The sequence below is a fragment of the Callionymus lyra genome, chromosome 12, assembly GCF_982586985.1.
Source record: "Callionymus lyra chromosome 12, fCalLyr1.hap1.1, whole genome shotgun sequence".
Lineage (NCBI taxonomy): Eukaryota > Metazoa > Chordata > Actinopteri > Syngnathiformes > Callionymidae > Callionymus > Callionymus lyra.
The window spans coordinates 13,828,450-13,853,499 of NC_141829.1; the positions used below are offsets into that span (position 1 = coordinate 13,828,450).

The 25,050-nt window shown below is 38.1% G+C and overlaps 1 protein-coding gene across 6 annotated transcripts in view; it reads right to left on the reverse strand.

Moving 5' to 3' along the window:
• Positions 1-25,050, reverse strand: part of tanc1b (tetratricopeptide repeat, ankyrin repeat and coiled-coil containing 1b) — a 118,994-nt gene that overhangs the window by 54,624 nt on the left and 39,320 nt on the right. For 5 of the 6 annotated variants that reach the window (XM_087804385.1, XM_087804384.1, XM_087804383.1 and 2 more), the window contains exon 4: positions 16,996-17,082. In XM_087804385.1, the coding sequence (XP_087660511.1) occupies positions 16,996-17,082 (87 nt within the window). Of the gene's footprint in view, positions 1-14,982; positions 15,132-16,995; positions 17,083-25,050 lie in introns of those variants that run through there. The other variant, XM_087804387.1, reaches the window with a different exon arrangement.

Sequence of the window (25,050 nt, forward strand, 5' to 3'; positions counted from 1 at the left end):
AGTGAATAAAATGGACTTTTCAAAGTTACTTGAATTTACTTTTCTTCAGTTGAGGTTCAGGCACAATCCATTCATTCATTCAACCCAAATGCAGGGTTAATATAAAACTAAATGGACAACATATTGGTAACCAAAACATGCACAAAACTAATTAAGCTATTTAAGCCAGGCCTATTAAATTTAAGGCCGTACTCGGCCCTGACTCCCTCGACCCATGAAAATAATTGAGACAGTATTATTGTAGTGCCTCTGCCTACAAGACACAGTATTTGCAGAAAAGTAGCGCAGTATGACATAATGCAACATGGCCCTCTTAGAGTGACCTGTCTTTTGTGTCACGATGTCTGCCGTCAACAAAGAGCATAACTCGGGCTGTAGCAATACAGATACTATAGATTCAGCTCACGATACTGTAAGATTTATGTCGATACACCTGCATTTTCTGAAGGTTTAGAGAGGAAACTGAGTTTTAGTGACAGCTTGTGATTGTTCCAATGTCTTTCTGGTTGAATTAATGGACAGACACTTTATTAATCTCCCGGAGGAGATTTTGTCTGTCAGCTATAAACACATCAATCCAAACAAATCTCCATAAATACATGCAAAAACAATCAAATAAATACAAACAAATAAATGCATACAAAAATGCATAAAAAAACATAAACGAACAATTCAAAAGTAAAAAGTAAAAGTGCTTGTGAAGCATAAGGGAGAGATCTGTTTTGTTCTGCAGTGCATGGAGAGGAGCTTTTGAAGCAGTGGTAGTCAACTGTATCCTCTCGTCCTCAGTCATCACCAGGATCTTGTGGGATTTTATTTTTCGTTTAGCTGCGATGACTGCTGTCATCTAGCGAATGGAGGTTTAATTGCAATTTCATATTATGTGATAAGTACTACCGGCTCACAGCCCTTTCGAAAATCTGGCTCTCATTTTAGTTTAATAGAACTGGATTAAGCTATTGCTAAAAAATGTTTTAGACTTTCGTGAATGTGTTGACAAGAAAATACCTTTTTCCTTTGTATCATACTTGAAGAAATTGACTGTTGGAGAATTTTCATGAAAGATTTGAGGCTCAAGACAAAAAAAAACAACCTTTAAAACAGCAACTTAACTTGTAGCAAATCAATTGACACGCCAACAATACAACATTACACCTCTAACATGAACTTGGCTCGGAGAGTAAAACCCATTGGAGAGAAATGCCAACAGACGAGGAGCAGAGTAGATAGAGCGTAAACTCACAAGAAGCTTATTATGTTGTTCTCCGTCATCACCCTCTCCCTCTCGTCTTTCGTTCTTCCACAACTATTAATAAAGTCTACGATAAATCCCCACAGCTACTGTGAAGAACAACCAAAGCTACACACAAGTCAATTTTAGAGAGAGAGAGAAACAGAGCTAGATAGATAGATAGAAAGACAAAAAGCAAAAAGTAAAATGACAGAAATATAACACAAAGGACACAGATAAAATAGAATACAATCATCTTTTCACTCCACTCCTGCCCACAAACTTACATAATTCACTAAAAAGCAGTTTGATAACTATCATTTAACACAGAGACAGACCTTTATGTCTTCAGCAGTTTAAGGTTCACTTCCCCGAGTCATCGGATCACATCATATGACCGTCTTTGTTTGGCATCTATGTTCTTAATCTAAATTTGAAAGCTAAATTGTAGTCCACGCTCGAGAATAATAACAATCTGGGCTAGACATTGTTCTCAAGAACTTGCTATTTTGGTCATTCTCTAGTGCTTCTGCCAGGATGAGCTCCCTTAGCTGGAATTTTACCGTTAGTTTTCACTCACTTTTTGGATATTAAAAGAAGATGAAAAAGCAGATTATGAGAAAAATAGGGAACTAAACAATTTCTTGCAACTATTTTTCATTATTAATGTAAGTTTTTTTTTGTTGTTCCCCCAATAATTCCATGTCAATTGCAACTTAAAAAAAAAAGATTTATTCCAAAGTTTTCTCCTTCACTTAAGGATTCCAGAGACTACTGTTCATCGGTCTTCCGGTCCTGAACTACCCACGATGGACTGAGTCCCCGACACAACATTGTGGCTATTGTTGTCGCGACTTTGCGCCCAATGAGGTAATGCTGGAAAGAGTGCTTCTGGGTTTGGCCAAGTCTGAGGAAGACAACTGCACCTCTATGGGCTCCAATCCCAACAATGCTCATTCAGTCATTCTTCTGTGGTGAAGCCAAACCGAGCGGGGAAAAAGTGGGGGTCTCATCATATGCGGTGAGAAAAGTTGATAGGAGGATAGTTTAAGTGTTGGCGATAGCCAGTCTAATGGCTACATTTCTTCTTTTTTTTTACTCGTAGAAAACCATCATCGCTTCACTGATATTGACTAAAATGCCACACAGTCATTATCTAATATGCTTTCCAACTATTCATCAGTAGACGTTCAATTCTACTTCATTTCCTTCAGCAGTATTCAATATAAATCCCACCACTATCTCCTAAGAGGGAAAGTCATTAGACGCAATTAAAGAACACTATTTCCAGCACGACGCCGCCACAGGCACATCCTGTTGCCGTGTTGGATCACGAGATGCTACGACAGAATAGAGCTCCGTCTCATCCGGGTATATATTCTTTTCATCCGTGGAACCGGGTCCATCTGGTTATTGGTCAACCTGCGATCACACGTACGGACCACCGCTCACCGCAAAGATGTTCCCCCGGCTCCGGAATTTTCTGCTTTCAAAAGACTCCCCTTGCATTGTTGTCGGGAAAAATACGGCAGTTTTGTTTTACTCTTTCAACGGTTGAGGTTGAACAAAAGAGCAGGAGCCGGAGGACTCATGATAATGGGGGAGTCGAGCGAGTCGGTCGGAGAGTCTTGTATGTTCCGAGAATCATTCAGCACTGAAAAATAGATGGGTGAATGTAGAAAGTACAAAGGCTCTTCACAATACATATTTAGAGAAAAAGCTAGTAACAACGAAGAAGAATACTGAGAACTAGGCTTTCAAAATGTACTTTCAACATTGAAAAATTGATTTTTAAAGGGATGAAAATAAGATGTTTTGTAGGCTTACTTTTTACGCTGATACTTTGTTTAAGTCCAGAGACGAATAAACCCATAATCAGGACATACAATTATTTCTAAATAAACTACTTGAAAAACATCAACCATCATCGAATTATAATGCGAATACATCCAAGCGGACGACTCATCGTGAAGATCAGTGAAGGAAGAGGACAAAGTAATTTAACAAGGAGTACTAGGACTAGAATTAAGAAAATCTGCCAAATATTCCTTTTCGTTTTCCAGGGACTTAGGGGCCACTGAAGAGACATCAAAGGACACAACGTTAGTGAATTTTGCCTGTTGACCTAAAAGCTTGGTTGTTGTAATTTCTCAGAAATGTATATTACATAAATATACTCCTGTGTTTCTTAAGATAGAGTTGTTTTAGCCTTGTGCAAGCTAAGGCTAAAGCTAAAGCTATTGCTAAAGCTATTGCTTAAGCTATTGCTAAAGTAAGTAAGTAATTTGTATTTATATAGCGCTTTTCTCTATTGCTAAAGCTATTGCTAAAGCTGTTGCCAAAAAAAAGGTTTCAATATTTTGTGTTTATGTTTTTTATACTACGCATAAGCACGATATAAACACAATTAAACATCAGCTCTGAAAAGTCCAATTAAAAACCATGGATAGCGTGTTCTAAGAGTATCTACGATATAATTAATATCCTTCCCTACACCTGGTTATTCCCATCAAGCCCTGCACATTAATAGATCCGATCGCAGAACACATGTCTGGATTCTTTATTAAGGTCAAGTTCATTTCCTGAAAATATTCATCAAGATGATTCACGATTTGCATAAGACCAGAACAAAATCTTCTCTGCGAGTCTGTGTTACAGAAGCAGTAGATTATCGTTTCTCTCTTTATCGGAACGTACAAGCTTCGTGTTTTTTGCTGAACACCACCTGATGAAAGGTTTATAAAAGATGCAGCGTAGACGGAACTCTCATTATTTCGTGGGATTCTAGAATGAATCTTTCAACAATCTCCTCATAAAAACTGGCTGCAGCATCTGTGAAATCACTTGACTTTTGACGTAATGAAGCTCTTCGAGACAGACTGCAGTGTTAGTCAAATTATTTTGGAGAACAAATTATTCCGAGGCCGAGAAGCAAAAATAATAGTTTAAATAAGTACTTTATATTTGTTAAGCGCTTTTCACAGACCAGGGTCACATTATTTATTTGTATTTATATGAGCTGCTTGAACAACCATTGTAATTTGTTTTTCTGCTTCCCAAATCAATTATTGTGTCACTTGTTCCATGAAAATGGCAAGTTTCGGATTTAAGGTCAAGGCCAGAAGATAATGCTGAACTGCACAAGGTCACAAACCGCTTCCTTATCAGTACCAAAAAAATTAACGTATAGCGACACGTGTCCATATATGTCTTTAAACCACATCAATAAGAACTTTTCTTATAGTGGGAAAGAGTTTGTTTAAAGTGATACTTCACCCAAAACTCAAATTTTCTTTTTTTCTACTCCATCTCATGCTAAGTAAGGGTTGGGATTATTTTCAGAGTAATTAATTTCATTAATTTCAACGTTAAAAAACATCAAAATGCCTCCAAACTTCTCGTCGGTAATTTCCATCTTTAAATGACACCCTGATAAGAAGAATCGTTTGGAAAACTGTCTACAGTCTACAGGAAGCTCTCACGACTGTTTCCTGTCTGTGTAGCATGTTAGCCTTATAGCTTCTGCTACAAACAAACTTAAAATATAGACTCGTTTAAGTTTTTTTGGAAAAGATTCTCATGTTGAGACTTTAATAAAAATATCCCTATAATGAGAAACTTAATATTTGTCAAAATATTTATCAAAATGAAAAGAGGCTGCACATAAATACATGTATCTTTACTAACAGATAAAAGCTAATATTACGTTTAAAATGTTTGTTTATCTGATTTTTTTTTACTGATTGTTCCCGTCCCATTCTATTATCAACTTCTTTTGAGCCAAATATACAATAGTATCTCCCAGTATTGTAAGTCACAAATAATATGATGGGAATATCTGTATCTTATCTTTTTTAATTGATAAAGCTGGCAAGTTGATAAGATAAGCTACCCAGCCTAGTATTAGAATTTAGCATTTATGGCTCATTGCGTTACCACTGAGTCTGGTCTTGCTTTACAGTTCTTGTGTTTTTATGGATTTTTTGTTCAATTTTGAATTTATTTGTGTTTTTTAAGTTTGCAAAAGAGCGACGGATGAGTAATGCTAACTATCATAGAGGCAGATAACCTCAACAGAAAGACAACCAAGGCTGGAAACATAAATGAACACCTTTAACTCACTTGAGTGAATTTATAAAAACTGTTTTGATGTCAAACACATTTGAAAAATGAGAAAGCAATGTTCTCATCAGGAAAAACACTTAAGCAGGTTTAATAAACTGTTGACTCACAACTTTCATATCACTTCCTCGGTTTAAGCCGCTCAAGTGTTGCCTCACGTGGATATTTACCCAAGATTAAATACTTTTCACGCACAATTACTGCTGTCGAATGAGCAGCTCCATTGATTCTCATTTGCTTCGCCGTGCGATGAAGTCCTTTGATTAACGGCACCTTCCAAATGAGAGCATGATTTTATGGTCGTAATAAGAAATCAAATACTTTTTTACGCTCTAATTAGCATGAAGGACTCGAGCAGTTTTTTCACCTCTTGCTTAAAAGGCGCCTGAGCACCAATTCACCTCCTTCATTGTTTCTTAAAAAGAGCTGATTATTTTTGCCACAAAAGACTCTCTTCATTCAACAACTCTGGGTAATTAAAAACGATGAAGCTGATAATAAGCCCTGATTTCGTCTGACCCTGGATGTGTCTGAGGAACTGTTGGCGAATCATCACGAGATGTCTGTCCCGGAAGGAAATGGATCAATTCAGAGCAGAAAATTGTTTTAATTGACTCATGAAAATGTTGTCAAGATGTTTTATTATTGATTAATGTTGTGTAACTTTGTATTAGCCAGTTACACACCAGTAAAACACAGTTTCAAGAAACCATCTCCGGATCGGTCTCAGTATTTATCAGTGTAAATCATGGTAAATGGCTCTTAACAAAAAAGATTTAAAACTTTGGTCAGTACTTGGGTGACTTAGGTCAGTCTGTCAAACTGAGCCTGAGAAACCTGGGTGTTGTATTTGACAAAGACATGTTTCTACTGCAGAAAACTGACCAGAAACTGTTTCTTTCAACTGAGAAAAATCTCTTAATTTAGGAAAATGTTGTCACAACATGATCTGGATCCATGTGTTAGTGTCTTCTCGTCTGGATTATTGCAAAGGATTGATTTTTTTGTCTTAACAAGAAGGAGCTGTCTAGCCTGCAGTTAATACAAAACTCTGAAGCGAGAATTCTGACCTGCTCTAGAAGAATAACTCAAATTTCTCAGATCCTCAAAACTCTTCACTGGCTGCCAGTTTCTTTCAGGAGCAACTTTCTGGTTCTTACTTTCAGATCTACTCATGGTCAGACTCCTCCTTAAATCACTGATCTGATCCAGCCTTACACCCCATCTCAGGCTCTGAGGTCTGTGGATCAGAATCTACTGATGGTTCCATGCACACGGTTCAGGACCAGAGGAGAGAAATCCTTCCAGGTTGTTGCTCCTAAGCTTTGGAACGATCTTCCTCTCCCTCTGCGTTTGACGGAGTCTACTGACTACTAAGGACATTTTTATTCATGCAGGCTTTTCCTTGATTTTCTGAGACTCCTGTGTTGGTCTCTGTGTTATCTTGGCCCTTTAAGTATATATTTTATTAGGCATTGTTTTCCTTTTCTATGCTTATCAGCAGCCAAAACGCTTTACACTAAGTTACACATTCACCCATTTATACACACAATCACAAACTGAAGCCAGATTAAAGGAAATACATGATATAAGGGGACAAAAACAGGTATATGTCACAGAAAACAATCTATTTTCAACAGGTGTTGTTTGATTTAAAAACAGTGATATTGTATAAATAATAACAACAAGGATTCATTTATTGCTATCCAGTTTTAAACAAGCAAAACCGTGTTTTCAAGAAACCATCTCTGCATCAATGCAGGTGTTCCGGTTGTTTTTCAGTGTAAAACAATATACATGTGTAATTACGAAATGTTCGAAAGACATCAATAGTTTCTAGGATCAATTTAGTATTACCCAGTTCTAAACCACCAATTTAAAAAAACATCTCTGAACCACCAATCTTTTTAATGTTTGTGTAAGTACAAAAATATATGGAAAGACAAAATGAAGGGTCAATTAACTTTGAAAAAAGTCAAAATTGTGAAGTTTTTGTTGATATGCATCTCAACCATTTAGTAGAAAATTAAATGAATTGAACTGAGAGGAATACAAATGGTGCTTGTGTTATCTATTGTCTAAAAAAACAACAACAAACTTTACCCTTCACACAACTACAAAACAACAGATTTTTCCCTTTTTCCGTAGAAACCTGTCAAAACTTTGCTAAATAGAAGAGTTTCCAGTGAGACTATTCGAGGTCTTTCATCGTAACTTACGACTCGGCTGAAAGGTACCTGCTGGAAGGATTGTAAAAGATGCAGCTTTACCCAACTCTCGGGGGGACGTTCATTATTCCAGCAAAAGTTGTCACGTGAACCCCCAGTAATAACTACAACCCAACGTTATTATCTTCTAGCTGTGGAGGTCTATTAGGAAGAGTGAAGGAGCGATAAAAGGATGGCGATGGTGAAGAAAAAAGGAGGAGCAGAAGAAGGATGGAAGAGGGGAAGTGGGGGCAATGAAGAGACTACTAGCCGTCTTGGCTTTCTCCCTGCTGAGAAAACAGTCCAGCCGCGGCTCATTAGCAGCTGGAGTTTCATTCCCACAACAGCGGAACCGGTTTAATGAATCCACGGCGAGTGTTCATCCCTCGTTCCCACCACAGTTCAGAGGTGTACGCCAGGAGAATATATTTAAGAAAAAAAGAAGAAAATCTCCATATTGCATCAGGTGACAACACAAGGACGAATCTCAACTTCTAGTGATTATTTCTTTTTTCTAATGATCAGAGTTTGACGCGTGACCTCGCTGAGCCCATTATTACAATAAGTAAAACTTTGAAGCTTCTACTGAAAGCGCTGCAGGCAGAACACCTGTGACTCTTGGGGCTCTTCGGAAGAACAAGGGCCACGCAAGAGAAGGTTAGAGCCAACAATGGTTGAGCAGTGATGGCGAAGATAATGTGAAGCTGGACTCATTTGTCATTCTGACGTCACATTATTTCAGGTACTTTACTTAGCCTCGCCTTAAACTTCCTTGATGACAACTAATGAATCAATCGGTTCCAAGACATTTTTCTTTAAATATTTTTTGGCTTTTAAAGGCAGGTACATACTAAAAAAAAAAAAACAATCGAATGGAGCAATCTGCTCAACACGATGGATGTCAATCAATATATAATAATAACAATAACAATAATAATAATAATTCAGAGATTTGGAACACTATGGTTACGAAGTCGTAGCTCATTAGCAAGGCTTCAACAATAGCTTCTTAAAAAAACAACTACAGCAAAGAAAAAAGCATAAAAAGTAAAATGAAAAGAAACAGAAACTACTGAAAACTAAAATTTTCTTCATAACTTTGGTAAACCAGTAAGGATCTGCTAGTTTGAGGTTAAAACGATCTAGCCAAGCGGCAATGCTAGTGATGCTTAGCTAACAACACAAGGTACTACATGGGCTATATCCTTGTCTGAAAAGATTTATCTCTGTATCAACGCTGCTGCACCTGATGTTGTTTTTTTAATTATTTTTTATTTTATTTTATTTTCCTTTTGTATAAAACTAGGCTATGTTCTTGGATTGATGTCTTGAGGAATTCTGGGTGTTGTTAAGACTTGGGGCCACAAAATGTAATTGTTGCACTTGTTTTGTTAACATTAAAATATTTGTACGCAAAATATTAAAAATGTTGTTTGAATTACATGTTGTATGCGTCATTTATTTTTTTTTATTTATTCTATGACCTTGACTTTAACTTATAACACATTTGACCTTTTATTTTCATTACATTAACATTTCAGATATCACTCAAGTTAAATATGTTTTCTCCTGACATTCTAAAAGTTTTGGTCAAGTCATTACATGTATATCATCATAAAAATAAAAATATATCTAAGATTTAAATATGTTCTGTATACCTTCATCATCATCAGAAGAGAAATCTGTGCCAGAAATGTTTCATTTAAAATCCAAACACAAAGATAATTAGAAAAATCAAAGAACAGCAATTAGTTTTAGTATTTCAACAAGTTATTGAAACAGCTGTTTTGTGCAGACAGAAGCTCTGCCAAAGAAAAAAAAAGAAAAGAAAATTCCCAGCATCCATTGCTGCGTCTTCCATTCCTTAATCAAGCATCACGGCCGAGCAGCACGACTCAATCAGCAACACTCGTCATGAACCGGAGAGAGAGTGTGTGACGGCAGCGGGTCAAAGTTACCCCTAAATCTGAGGAAAACATTCCTCGCGTGCAGCCGACCCCGATCCCAGCTGGAGCTGCCAGATATTGTTTCAGATTGTATCTCTTTGATGAGACTCGTCAGATATCGTGGATGACGATAAGAACGGGAAAAACATTCCCGGGATGACAAAACATTTCCATCTTTTAAAAAAGAAAAAAAAAGTGACATACTTTACTGCTTCCTGTAAACCTTTGAAATATAACAACCATTGAGTTATAGACCATATATATATATATTAAATTAAGTTCAAACAAGATGTTGTAAACTGGGTCAGAGCAGTTTTAGCGAGATAACCAGTACATGCAGAAACAGGTGTCGGGGGGGCAGTAAAAGGAAGTCCTGTGAACGGCTATTTGATTGACAGGGACAGATATAAGACCACAGCTGAAACAATTTGACAGTTGGGCCGTCTTTTACAGAGCGGCACACAAACACAACACTTGACACAGTGAACACTTTAACATCGTACCTTCAAACTTGTAGTTCCGTATAAACTCCGGGCATGTTTTCAAGCAAGAGTGGGAATATAATCTCTACAGTTCGCAGGAAATGCTTCTGGAAGTGCTTTAGTCCTGAAGGTGTAAATAAACAAGCCGGCTTCTTCTGTGTAAACTAACTATGTTAATCCGCTTGATCCCCTGTTGTGTGCCAACCCGAACATAAGTTCTTTGGCTCTGAAAGGTCCAAGTGCAGGTGATGGAAGGGCCAGGTCCAAGGGGCTGGATCCCGGGAGAAAAGGAAAGTCCAGTGAAATTGATACAGAGGAATATAAATATTTTACAGCATCGTCCACCTATTGAAGCGCCTTTGTTACACATGCCCGGACCGAAGGAACTGCAGGGGTTTCTTCTTGAAAGGAAGCTCAAAGATGCCTTTTGCATTCAGAAACATGGAGCTGCTGCTGTGATCTGAGCCCGGACCTGATCAATCATTCAATCTAAGTCTAATCCTTTATGATGGCCACGACTTTATCCATGCAAAGGCTGAGGCTACAATGAATGATTAATGATAAACATCCTTAGCATAACTTTAGTTAACCTTCATCTCTTACGGCAGGTGATTCGGAACCCTTTGAAAGTTTGGACTTCTGGATGTGTATGTTTTGGCAACAGTTGTGTTGGCAACACAAGCCAAACAAAGTTAGCAGATGGTTGCTGGCTGGTGGTTGGATTTCTGTCACATTAACGGGTTCAGTCTCACAACATTGCCCAACATTCAAAATAAGACTGGATAGATCTAAATAGCCAGTGGAAAAAAACTAAGTTTCCAAAAAACTCTCAAATATTGACGTTAAAGACGTTTTAGATGTTTCTGTATTTAATTATATCATAAAGGTAGTTAGAAAACCAATATTAAATTATAGAGTCTGCCGTGACGAGTCACATGACGGGTTATTTTTCGAGAAAACGCAGAAGAGACTTTTTCTTAGTACACTAGAAAAACGGCAAGGAGGTCAAACAAACAGGAGGTGGCAGTAGTTCCAACTCTGAACTCGCTTGCATTAGAAGACATTGAGTTTGAAGAAGAGTTGTTTGCACTTTCTCTGCAGCTCTACCGTTTAAGGACAATGAAAACACCTTAAACTGGTTCAGGAATCTGATGGTAACACGGAACACAAAGGTTACAACATTGAATCAATTGAAATCTGTTTAACAGAGAGACAGAGATTTTGGACGATGGAAAGATAAACAGACGGTAATAAGGACGGACAGATTTTCGGACAGACGTATGAATGGACAAACGTATGGATGGACGGACATTTGAATGTAAGAAACAGATGGACATATGGGTGTACGGAAGGACAGACAGATAGACGGACGGGCAGACAGACATACGTATGGACAGAAAGACAGATGTATGGGTGGACGGAAGGACAGACAGATCGACGTATGGACAGACGGACGAACAGACAGATGGACAGACAGGCAGACATACGCATGAATGGACAGAAGGACGGACAGACAGACGTATGGACAGACAGACAGACAGACGTATGGGTGGACGGACATACGTATGGACAGACAGACATACGTATGAGTGGAAAGACAGACATACGGACAGACATACGTATGGACAGAAAGACAGAAAGACAGACAGACAGATGCATGGGTGGAAAGAAGGACGGACAGATAGACAGATGGACAGATGGACGAACAGACAGATGGATGTAAGAGGCAGACAGTAGCATACACTAGCTAGATTTCTATCACAGTTTAAGACAAAATAAAAAACATTATTGACAATTTTCAAAGCATATTCATGGAACAGACTTTGTTCTGTCAGAAATATCTTGGGGGGGAAATTGTGCCCATTGAAGTGAGTCACGCGAGAGTTCTCGTGCCGAGCGGCTGAAGATTCAGAAGAGTTCGGAATATAAAGGAATCCCCAGTTTTAAAATGTCCCTGGCGGAGGTTAAAGGAAGTAGAAGGCTTCATTTCTCAGAGTGAGGAACATCTCAACCATGGCGTGGCAAAGGTCAGTTAGAGAGTAGAAAGTTGCGCGAGCACAGCCGACAACAGCCGGCGAGCCGCTTCGCTCCGACAATCATCCGCCGTCAGCCGAAGCTTTACACAGCAGCAGTTCTAGCATCTTGTTGTCAGCTTCGCATCTCACCTCTGTGCTGCAGAGGAACATGTGGAGGAGCCGTCTCTTTACACTTCGGCTTGTGTTTATCGTACGTGGTCGAACAGAAAGTCCACAGGTGGCTCTGACCTTATACTCTGAGAGAGCAAAGTCAATATTTGAGGACAAACAATTGTCGAAGCTTTAAAAACCGCAGCTAAAACATTTTTTTTTTTCTGCCCGGAGCGTCTTGTTCGTAATGAACTCTTTGAACCGGCGTCCTCGTTTTTGGCTTTGGAACGCTCCACAACACAACTATAAAGAGCCTGGTAAACAACAGTCTCATTTATGAATCCTGAATTTATGTGATTTCTTCTCATCTGTAATTAAACCCTGCCTCTTCTATGGTCAATTTATTGTTTGTTTTTCTGCATTTCGGTGGCAAAAGGATGGTCACATACTTGGGAAGAGGCAGAAACTGCCCAGAGAGTAATTATAACAGGCATGAAACTTGAGGAGGTGAAGAGGCTGTTCTGGACATGAGCATTTTTCACATACAACGAATTCTCTCTCAGCTTTTGGAGGCGCGTGGGAATCCTTTTTTTATTTATGTCTCAGGATGAATGTTTGATGAATATTTTTTTTCTGGCATTTTTCTTATTAGAAAGATCAACTATTATGAAAACAAAACTCTCGTGACTCACTCACATATTTCAAATGTTCAAGTCTTTCTCTCCAAGATGCAGTAAGTCCTTCATCATGACCATGTTTTGAAGTCGTTACTTTATAAAGTTCTGAAATCTCGGCGAAAGAGAGGTTACGAGAGCGGAGTCCATTATGATATAATAATGGCTTCACTCTGCCTCCAGCCAGCTGTAATCATGGCCCGCTTTGTTTATACAACGATTCCCTTGGAGGTGAAGACTTCCTGGGTTGATGACGCACGGTGACAAACCTTGATGTTTGACCAATCACAGCAGAGTGGGTGTGGTCATGATAAACAACATTTATTCTCAGTAAATTTGAGTGTTTTTAGTAGGAGGGGCTTAAGTACATTTTCTAATGTAAATATTTCAATAAAAAGATAGTTTTGTACGAACAGACACATACTGATGATAAAATAGAGTCTCAACATCTATTTAAGACACACTTAAATCATACTTAAAAATACTTGAAAACTTAAATATACTGTATACATGCAACATTTTGGATGTTTAGAAAGTCAATATACAGTTAGAAAATGAATATTATAAAGGTGTTAACACTATGTCTCGTGAAAAAAATTGAGAAACTGATAAAGTTTTTTTTATTTTACTTTTTCAACCAACACAAATGTCACTGGCCACCATATACAACAGAAAATACTGTAGTAGTATTAAACATCAAGTGTCAGTTCTTTTGTATGGGTGTTTGTTTTGTGGGAAACAATTAGTTAATCTAGAAGTAACATGATTTTACTTCTGTGGGAATAAACATAAATTCTTAATTTATTAATGCAACTTATAAAACAGTTGATCAGTTTTACTCCTTTTTTTGAAGTCTCATTGCTGACACAAATAATCTCTGTTACTTATATATATCATAAACACTGTCCCCTAAAATGGTCACTATTGAAAAAAAGAAACAAACTACTTTGTTTTTGAGACAACTACCCACTGTAAATATTAAAGAAAAAAACATTTAACTTGTTATTTTTTCTAAATCCTAGCTAGCAAGGGCAAGTGAGAGGTCGGAAAGTCTACACACTCACACCAGCTGATTGTTGTGAGAGGAAACCAGAGTGCCTGGAGGAATCCCACACAAGCAAGAGGAGAAATCAAGGATAAAACACAAGTTCACTTCAAAACCATGAGTTAGCCTCTAGCTGGAGTTGAACCTGCAACAGTATTGCTAACAAACTGAAGCACTAACCAACTACATTATTAGAACTTTTCCTATTCCTTGTGATGACGATAAAAGATATGCAGGTCACTCTTTCACTGGACCCTTACTTAAGATATAAACATGTATCTTAAACACACTATTGTTTCATAAGACAAGGGAAAATTGACCATTATTTAAAAGAAAAAAGAGGAGAAAAAACGAGAATATTAAACACAAAATGCTTAAAATAGAGGTAATGGATAGTTAAGTTCACAGAAAACCCTGACTGGAAATGGAAAGAGATGAAATAAAGTAAATGAAGATACTAAAATCATACAATGTTAGCACAATATCACCAAAAAAAGTTCCAGAGATGACCCTAGTCAAGTTAAATACATGTTAAACTCAAACTCTACAGAGGGTACTGGCTAACAAGCTAGCTAAAAAAGTGTAAATAACAATGTAAAAAAAGTCTGATCATAACAATATGGACTGGTTATATAGATATATACACTGCCTATTTATATATAAATATATAAAACCTTTTTTCGAGGAGTATTTCGTTAAATCAACAAATACTAGAAGACTTTAATGTGGTAAATATCTGTACAAAACTGAAAGGCGCTTTAAACCAAATGCAGAAATAAAAAAAAGGAATGTTATTTATTTAGAAAAAATGGTGAATAAAAAAAATAGGAGTCTTGAGGTAGGTTTAACATTAACAAATATCTTTTGATTTAGAAATTCACGAGGAAACATTGACAAAAGAAAGTGAAAAACAAAATAACAACAACGCGCGTCTCAGCAATTATGGGATGTGTGTCAGGAATGTGCGCGTCATTAGGACCTCGTGCGGGTGTGAGACAGCGCTGCGACTGTGCTGGAAAAATATGTAACTAGATTAGAAAAATTAAAGTCACCGAAGGAACTATTGTTGAAATCCATCGCGTCGACCCCGAGAGACAAAGTAAAGCACTTCCTCACATCTATACGAGAGACAACAGCACAAAGACTTACTCTTGACGCCCCTTCCTGGTTAATCCAAAATCCAGGTTGAACTTTCAAACGTGAAGAAGAAGTTGCATTCTCTCCCACTCGGGGCGAGCGTCAGCTGAGGTGAGGCAGCATTACTGAGCGCCTCGCTATCTTCCCGCAGCCGGGCTGAGCTTCAGAACTCTGCCAGCTGAATGTCAGGACACACCCCTTCCGAGCCCTTGGTATGTAGCAGTCGCCAGTGACCGGGGCTGGCGAGCGCGTCGTGTACGAACCACCGGGGAGCGTTCTTGCTTTCAGTGCCGTCTCTCGCTAAAGATAACACGCCAACAAACTTCACTTACGGCGAGGAATTTGAGTCAGCCCTGCTGGAAATCATAACAGAGCACTAGAGTGCAACATTACCCCGACACACACACACACACACACTGGAGTGGCAGGAGATTGTGGTGAACACAGCCACGTGGTGTTGTTCAGATGAAGCTAAGTCAACAGTTGAAGACTCCTTCGGTAATCTCGACAGTGCCGTGGTATGTGCTCGACTAAATGAACATGACGGTGAACTCGTCGAGGGCACATGTCAAGCCAGGGGTTAAATCCAAGACCGCCAAGAAGAAGCAGGAGATTTTTTTGCCACAAAAATGTTTTTTTCATTCATTTTTGGCTTTCAAATCATGTAAAATCTTTAGGTTTTTTGTTTGTTAATTCAATAAATAAAGACTCAAGGACTCATTCATTCCTCGGGCTATTAAATTGTACAATTCTGAGTTTGGGGGCAGGAGTGGAGTGAAAGTATCTGAATGTTCTGTTCTATGTTAGTCTTTGTATCCTTTGTCTTTGTTATTTTTCTTTGATCTATGTTCTTTATCTTTATCTTTAGACTTAGATTGTATCACCTTGATCTTTCTCTTTATGTTCTTGTTCTTATTTTATTTTTAATATTTATTATTATTTATATATATATTATATATATTATTATATTTATTTTTATTTTCTATGGAAAATTGCTTTTTTCTGTGGCTTATTGAAAAAAACAATTTGAGGGATCCCTGAGGGATCAATAAAGTTTTACCTTACCTTACCTTACCTTAAAGTGTGTGTAAAATATATTTTTCGTTTACAATTAACATGCCGCTATTAATGGCATTCATTTGGGAAGTTTCAATCAAACTTCCAACCACTCAATGGAATTGCTGCGATGACTGAGGACGAGAGGATACAACCTGCTCCAGCTACTTTTCAAAGCTGATGTTTGGGATGTTTTTGGCTTTCAGATCTATTGATATAACCCAAATTTCACTAAAATCAGGTTCATGTGCCGTTTCATTAAAGTAGTTTGTTAAAGGAGGACAAACTATTAGATGAATAAAATAAATTGAATGAAAAGAAAATATCTAAATGAAAGTCTTACTTCCCATTAGGAAATTATAAATTTAGTTCTGCTTACACCAATATAGCAGGATATGTATTTCACGATAATGTATCAATATTAAACATATATATTTTGCTTATGGATCACATTTTATTTTAGTTCCTCTATGGTTTATATTTCAATTAAGTGTGAGTGATTATTGATATTTTCACAATTTACGACGCGTGTTAATTTTTCTGTTGCAATTCAACTCCTGATCGATAGATGGCAGCAGTCATTACATCTCCCACAGCTAAGAAAACAATGAAATCCTGTGAGGTCCCGGCGATGACTGGGGACGAGAGGATACAGTTGACTTCAGCAGCCTTTAATGCCATTGTTTGGACATATTTTAGTTTCAAAACCAATGAAAGCGGTTACGACTCAAGTCAAGAGTCATGTGGTCTGTAAATAATGCACCACCGAGTCAAGTACTACAAACATATCCTTGTTACTACAGTATCACAAGTTACCCAGTATCGTGATATGCATCCTATTGCCAGCTCTGAAGCCGATACACAGCCCTGACCGCTAATAGATTTTTACCCCTTGTAATGACTCTGTGTGACATCCTTGGTCTAATGGAACAGACGATCGAATGAAAGTTCAAAAAACCAATAACTCACCATTGTCAGTGACCTTCTTCAGGGCTGATGCGATGACATCCGAAGGAACGCGAGGACTCTCCACGTACTTCGGCTTCCTGGTCGGACCTGTCGGCAGGGATCCAGAATTAAAAGAGAGACGAAAAAAAATGGCACAAAAAAGAAAATGAGCTCAAAAACCCAGAGTAGAGATGGAACTGTGGTTCTCTTGCCGCAGTGACACACACACAAACACAGAGAGACAGTCCATAGTCACACTGGTGTGTGCGGCGACTCGCAGTACTGCTCGCCTCGCCGGAGTCTTCTAGTAAAACAGCGAGGCAGCTCCAGGGAATTCAAACTACGCCAGGAAACCACAGCAATTAGCCTCATCGAGACTCTAAACACACACATGGAATTTTAGAGACATTGGAAACAACAAAAACAGACTGCGAGTCAGTGTTTTTAATTCTCTCTCCTGCTGCTGAAGGACGTGTTGTTAAACTGAGGTCCAGTTGTTGGTGCGAGTATCTGGGGCAGCAGTACCGGGCTTTGACTGGAGTCGGGAGGTTAGAGTCGGCTGCTCTGGATTCTGCTTTAAAGGTAAATTTAGAATTTCCCCAACGGCCTGTACAGAACGTTGGATCCCTGATCTTTATATCTTCTACTTCAGGTATTTTGATCATGGGAATAAATACACCGTTAAAGAAGCAAATACTAGGTGGAGTTGCAGTACAGTTTGGATTGCATAAACGTCAATTCATACATACACACATATTCCTTTAAGATAATGTTTGGACTAGGGGTGTAACAAATATCGATACACTTAAACATCGCAATATTTGTATCAAATTTTGTTTTACTTTCAAATCATTTATTATTTGTGTATCATAGTTAATATATCGATTATATTTGAATAAAGTGCATTAAGTAAAATATTTAAAACATTTGATTAAAAGTAACATGAAAAATCATTTGGTTTGTTTTGTGCAATTGAATTTCCGGCCGCTAGGTGGCAGAAATCATCACGTCATATGCAGTAAGGAACAATGATCTTGCAAGACCAGAGTCAAGTACTTGGAAAATACTACTTATATATCATATTTCTGTATCGTGATACGCATCGTATCAGCTGATTTCTGAAAATACACAAACCCTACTTTTAAACTGATGTTATTTAGTCTGCTGTCAAACACTAAAATGATTTGTTCCTAAATAAATGCTGATTTTTAAAGCAAAATTTTTAACTGTTGTAATGACTTCAATGATTCAAGTGTAAAGTGCGACTTGTGAAGTAAAAACACCTCAAAATCCCATCAGTTTGCACTGTTAATGACCAGCGAGCTAGGTTAGCAAGAAAGAAGTTGAGTTAAAAGGTTTTATTTATTGAATATTATTATTAAAATAGTGTTATGGAACTTGGCTCCTTGACAGGGCTTCGAGTCATTCCAACTGATCTCTGTGTCTCTTAAAGATACAGGGCTTTTGTAATAGCGTTAATAAATAATAAACAATTTCAATAAAGTTTTACCTTACCTTACCTTAATAAGGAAGCGGTACAGGGTGTCATGTAAAACTCAAAAAACAAAATGTTTTTTTTTTTTATTAAATTATACTTTTTTTTTATTAGTATTGATCTCTTAAATGTCAAATCGATTTGACGTCTTTTATTGGAAAAAAAAAGTTTCAGCTTCATGCAACAGGTCTTAACATAGACCGTCATTGTGGCTTCATAATTGCCGCAATACAGAAGTGTAAAGATTTACCATTCTAGCCCATAATGTCCAACACTTTAACACTTTTCTCTCAGCCTTTGATTACTTCTGTGTATTCTCCTGTCGTCCAACAAAGACGCCAGACTAAATAGTGAAACAAACATCTCATTTTCCTGTCTACAGAAGGAAAAAAAACATTCCTTTAGCTCATAGAAAAGAATATTTTGCTTTCCGAGACTTGACCTGCTGTAACCCACTTTAAAACCTCCAGACGTCTCTTATCAGATGAAAATGAATATGTAACCCCCGAGTCCAAACATAAAGATTAGACGGGGGTAGCGGAGTCAACCGTTTCCTACTAGCACATCAAATACCGGGGCGACTCCCACCCTTAAAAAAAAAAACCCACAATCCTCCTCAGATTAAACAACTTTTTCAAAAACAACTGTAATCACGAGCAGTTGTGGTTTGGGTCGGAGCGAGAGGAAGAGGGGAGTAGGGGGGGCGGGAATAACATGAAACAACATCTGAAGCTGGATGGAGGGTGCCCTCTGTGGAGGTGTCACTGAAATACATTTGAATCTACATCAACAGAGCTCCAACGTTATCCACCATCACCTTTGACTTGAGCGGTTGATCCAGTACTAAAGAACATATTCTGAATAAACCTTTTATTAATTTCACTGGCTTTGCAGGTTCATAACATGAATTTCTACCTTCATCTCTTTTTTTTTTTGAGTCGCTGTGGTGGGCGACCCGAAGCCTCTGAATGAAGAAGAAAAAACTCAAGGACGATGGCGCAGTTTCTTTAATATCACGTTATCTGTATCCTCAAGTTACCTCTGGAAAAAAAAAGAAAAAAGTTTCTGTTGGTTACCTCATGCGGTTCTTTCTCTTCCCACTTTGTAAACCGACACCCGAGCATGAGGTTCGGTTTTACTCCTCGCTCGGGCCCCCCCGTTGTTTGCAGGACGCAATTAGGTGAACGGAGCATATTTAGTTCGAGCATTTCTTGGCTGCGGGGAAAAATCTACCTGAACTAAGTGTGTCTCTTATAAGATGTGCTTTGTGGGAAGCGGCGAAACAGACCCTGCTGGGGCTTTACAAGCCAGCCGCCATCGGCCCTCGAGGTCTTTGTTAAAATATCTCAGATGTCAGACACAGCTTCTCTGTGTTGCTTTAATTGACACAGTGTGACTCCCGGGTAATGGGTTAAGCATGACAATCCACAAAACAAAAGTGCAGCTCTGGAAAGACCCGCAGGACTAAAACGAAGAGAGGTAAACCTTTTATATATATCAGATAAAGAGTATTTCAGCGTGCGACTCCACAACTGGATTTGAATATAATTTATTCGACTTGTGTCCTTGACAACAAAAGATGCGAGGATCGGTTCTGCCTGCGATTTGATGAACGCTCGAAATCAAGCCGGGGCTTTTAACTCCACTTTTAGGTTCCCTCCAGTGACTTCCAGCTCATTTAGGAATTGATTTTATGATTCCTAATTACTCTTCCAATCCTGTCTTGCCCCCGGATTCCATGACTGAAACGGTACCTCCTGAAGCGAAGGGTCTTTAGCAGCTGAGGTCGTGTGAAAATGTTAATTAAATCGAACGGTGATCGGTCGTTTTCCATCTAAGGGACACAAATCATAATTTAATCATCATCATCATAACATTTTCATCAGGGCTCGCAAGCATTTTTTGGACCGCGGACCAGTTCAAATGTCAGGATCATATTCAAGGAGTGATGTTCAGATAGAAATAATAAAAAAATGCAAAAATAACCTGCAAAAAAAACAACTCTACACTGGTTACGAAAAGATGTTTGTGTGTTTGCATCAATGTATGTTGGATTGTATGCCGACGATGGTGTTCTGTATGTGTGCGTCTCTTAGATTTTATAAACTTTTTGCCAATGTGTGAGTCTGCGTTTAGCATTATTTACATGGAATGAGGACATTTTTACTAGTCAAAAGTCACATGCTTGTGTTATTATTGTTATGTTATTAGCATGAGGAAATCTTTTGTTGTCGTTATCTAAAGGAAACACCTTTTAGTCAGTCATAATAAATAGAACCCCTTTCTCCAGTCCCTGGACTGGGGGTTGGAAACCACTGATCTATACGTCTCTCTGTTAAAGTGTTGATACTATTCACAGTACAAAATTCCATGTATCCTTTGATGCTAATTTGAGGTTGAATATGTTTATTTTATTTCATAAGATGGAAAAAATGGTGAATTTCTGTTAACCTGACTTTTAGCGCCAGTTACCAAGTGGCTTGTAGCTCGCAAGTAACCAGGAAATGAAGAGGAAGAATCTGCTGCTAAAAAGCAAGGCTTTTCTGGTCATTTAAAATAAAATATAAATATCACCATTAGGAAATGGCATGATTGCCTAAAAGTCGATGTTTCTCTATATATTTTGAAGCATGAACTGTGTTAGCAAAGGGGGTCAAAACCCTAACAGTGTTTGGGGGGAGGGGGGGCTTGCCATGGTGTCATTTGGAAACCCCTAGACTTTCAGAGTTGATTTTCTTGCACGTTCTTTAAGTTTTACTAAACAAAATGAGAAATTCAAAGAGCAACAAGCAGCCAAACAACTCTTAAATGCATAATGTGTGTGTTTTTATTACACATTGCTACCTTCACTACGACCTCCAGATGACATTCCGACTGAGGCGCCCATCGATTTGTGTTTTGTTCTACTCACAAAGAGATGATCACAACTTAGAGCGTTTTTTTCACGGTTAAATCCTCTATTAAGTCAACCCAAAATCACACTCCTTGGACCAAATTGATGACCAAGAGAATCATCTAATATACGTACTTCTTAAATATAGGATTGCATCTTGTAATAAATGTGTAATTAACATGGTACTAAGCAGCTACTTGGATTGTGGAGGGAGGTTGCACTCACCGTGGAGGCACCAGTGCACACAAAGACTCCAGGATTCAAACTGACAACAAGTAGAGATCTATCGACCAACGAGTCGGCAACAGCCGAAGCGCAAAGTGGTAATTGTTTGGAGACGCTTAGGAAATTTCCCAGCATTCTTCCTGGTGGACTCTGACTTCTTCACATTTCAACTTTTCAATGAGCCAGTGTCTCCCAAATGAGAATCCGGCCGGATAAAACGACCAACACAACACTGGCCTCTATGTTCCGAAATGACGTTCTTCATCTCCGAAGACTGCACCATGACATTCTGAGGACATTTTTCTTCGCCATCCAAGAAGCGGCGTTATTAAAATCTGCACCTAGTGAGATTTAATTTGCTCTGAAACAGGGAGTTCTACTTGAAGCTAGAAAAGTGTTTTATAGATTAATATCTTGTCCAGAGTCTCTTCTTTATCACCAAATAGTCGTTTTTTTCTTTTTAGTCTGACTCCGCTTTCCAACTTTTAATGAAATCCCTTAAATTATAAATGTAGTCGTCACTTAACAGCCATTCCGATTCTTTAATAACAATAACTCTGCAATGAAAAGATTGATCACTCTTACAAGAATTTAATCTGGGAGTCGTATCGTTTGTCACTTGCTTCGCTGAAGTTGTGCGAAAAGTCTGTGTTTAACTTTCTAATCATGAGCCAAAATGACAAGTGTTTAATCTCACAGCTCATTTTCTGGTCAAGTATTAATCGGTGATTAGTACGGGATCGGTATCATGATCCAGGGGCAACGCTATGATATAATAGATACTGTATGAACAAGGATATATTTGTACAGTATTTTCCGCACTATTAGGCGCACCTTCAATGAATGGCCTATTTTAGAACCGTTTTCATAAATAGGGCGCATAGAATAAAAGTGTAACAACCAAGACAAACTCACTCAAAATGGTGGCAGTAATCTTACTCAATAGACGTCCGCCAGGATGTGACATGCGTCATCAACCCCACCCCATGATGACGCAATGACGTAATTCCGCCCACGGCGTGTCAGCTCAGAGTCATGAAAGTGTTTGTAAACAAGTCACCCACCAGGTAATGTTCATATATAAAGCGCTCCGGATTACAAGGTGCACTGTCGTTTTTTTGAGGAAATTTAAAGCCTTTTAAGTGTGCCTTATAGTGCAGAAAATACGGTAGTATTGTCGAGTACTTGACTTATAGACCACATGACTCTTGACGAAGTCGTAACTGCTTTCATTCGTTTTGAAACCAAAATATGTCCAAACATCAGTTTTGAAAGTTGCTGGAGTCGACTGTATCCCCTCATCCTCAGCCATCGCTGGAATCTCGCAGGATTTCATTGTTTATCTGTGGAGAAAGTAATGACTGCTGCCATCTAGCGGTCTGAGTTTGATTGAAACACAAAAATCGTTCAATTTTTTAGTTCAAGAGCTTCCTCGATCTTATGCTTAATTGTTCCTTTACTCGTGAACAAGATCACAATCTACTTGAACTCCTCCTGGAGATAGTTTGCATCTCCGCCTCAAAATATTAAACCTACACATTTATCTTCTCTGGCTTCTTGTCGTGTTCTTTTCCATCTACGTTCGATAACAGAGATGTCTGTGGAAAGACTTTGGCAGATTTTCCTCCTTCCCTTGAAGAAAGGTGGAGAAGACAGGACTGTGATAAGAAGCCAAACCAGCAGGGTAGTGAAGTGCAGCGAGCTGAACGGTTTGATAGAAGTTTTCACTGGCCTGCCATCAAAGACACTTTTTTTTTTTTCAAAGTGAAGCTGCGGCATCACAGGATCTTTTACAGGTCAGTTCTCAGGCGGACATCAGTGGTCCTCACGGCCCAGTCCAGGTACCGTCGATAAGACTGTCAAACCAAAGGAACTTCTTCTCTGGTAGTCTTTATGCAGCAAAATGGAAACTCTATACATGTTTGAGTACTGTGGGGCCCAGGGGGCCACATGCTGGCCTCGTGGGGTCACTTTGACACGAGAAGGTAGAACTCTTTGGTGGTTCTGGGTTAAAAAAAATTGACCAAGTAGTTCTTGTTTGTAATGCATAACTAACACATGTATTATACATTATAATGTATTTGTTAGAATTTATAGAGGATGTTATGACAGTTTATAAAGATGTGATGATTCATTTTATAACAGGCTTGATAAAGTATTATTCATTGTTCTTGTTCGGTTTTTATGAAACTTGCTGTGAACTGGAAACCAAATTTCCCAAAGGAGATTTCAAAAGGGATTAATGAAGTCAATCTAATCTAATCTAATCTAAACTGTGGACCTTGAGATCTTTAAGAAAAGTGGGAACACAGTCTTGAAATTGTAATGTTTTCATAATAATATTACAAATAAAACCATACACTATTGATTTGAACATATTTTTGGAATGTATTATTAACCTTTAACATTGTAATTAAAAGACAGTGTTACTTATAATATACTTAAATCCAATTATAAGTTGTCATAAATTACTGTTTACTTCCATAAATACATGCAATAATCATATTATTCAAGAGAACTTCTTAGGAAGTATTACCAAGTGCTCTTTTACTTTCTCTTACTATGATATGATTACCTACTTAGTTGGTATTTACAACTCCCTCCCTGACTTCTGCAGTGCCTGCACTTGTACTACTGTTTATTGTCATTCTTATATTCATCTTTTTTATTGTTTAAAAATATTATTTTGAAATATATGTACTATATGTTTGAATTGAATTTCCCCAATGTGGAATGAATAAACACATGGATTATCTTATCTTGAAATTTCGTCTCATTATATATTATCATAACACTTGCATGTGCTTATTTTTCCTTTCTTATGCAACAATATTCAAAATATATTAATAGTAATAATGAACATATCGAAAATGTTATTGCGTACTTAATAAAAATTGAGTATTATACTAACTTACTTACATGATTTAATTTACTTTAATAATCATTGCAATAATTAAGTTTTATTATGATTAGTTTACCTTTGTCTTAGTTGTCGAATCTTGAAGTTTTCATTCTCCTGTTATAGTTTTCATTGGAGCCTCTTGTGATATAAAAACCAGTCCGCGCAGTACACGCTGCTTCCATTAGAGGTCAGTGTGGAGACACTGGAGCTGATCAACTATATTCCTTCAACAGATGTATCTTTGCAAGTCTGAAGGAAAACGTTTGTGATGATTATATTACAACCGGCGGCAAAATACGCTCATTAATTCAACTGTCACGTAGTAAATGTCTCTTCCTGAGCTCCGGTGGAAGGCTGTAAACCATTAACAAGGGATTCTGGGTACTGGTCAGCACATGTCAGGGTTCCGGGTCGGTGGTGGCTAAGCTCTGGATTTAGCTGATCAAAGTTAGTCCGAGTGAACGCCACCAGGACTCTGCGGCTCAGCCATCCGTCACGCTCCTAATTAAGATGTGTGTTTTTTTCCTGTCGTCCCCTGTGAAGTAGGCATTTACTGCACTT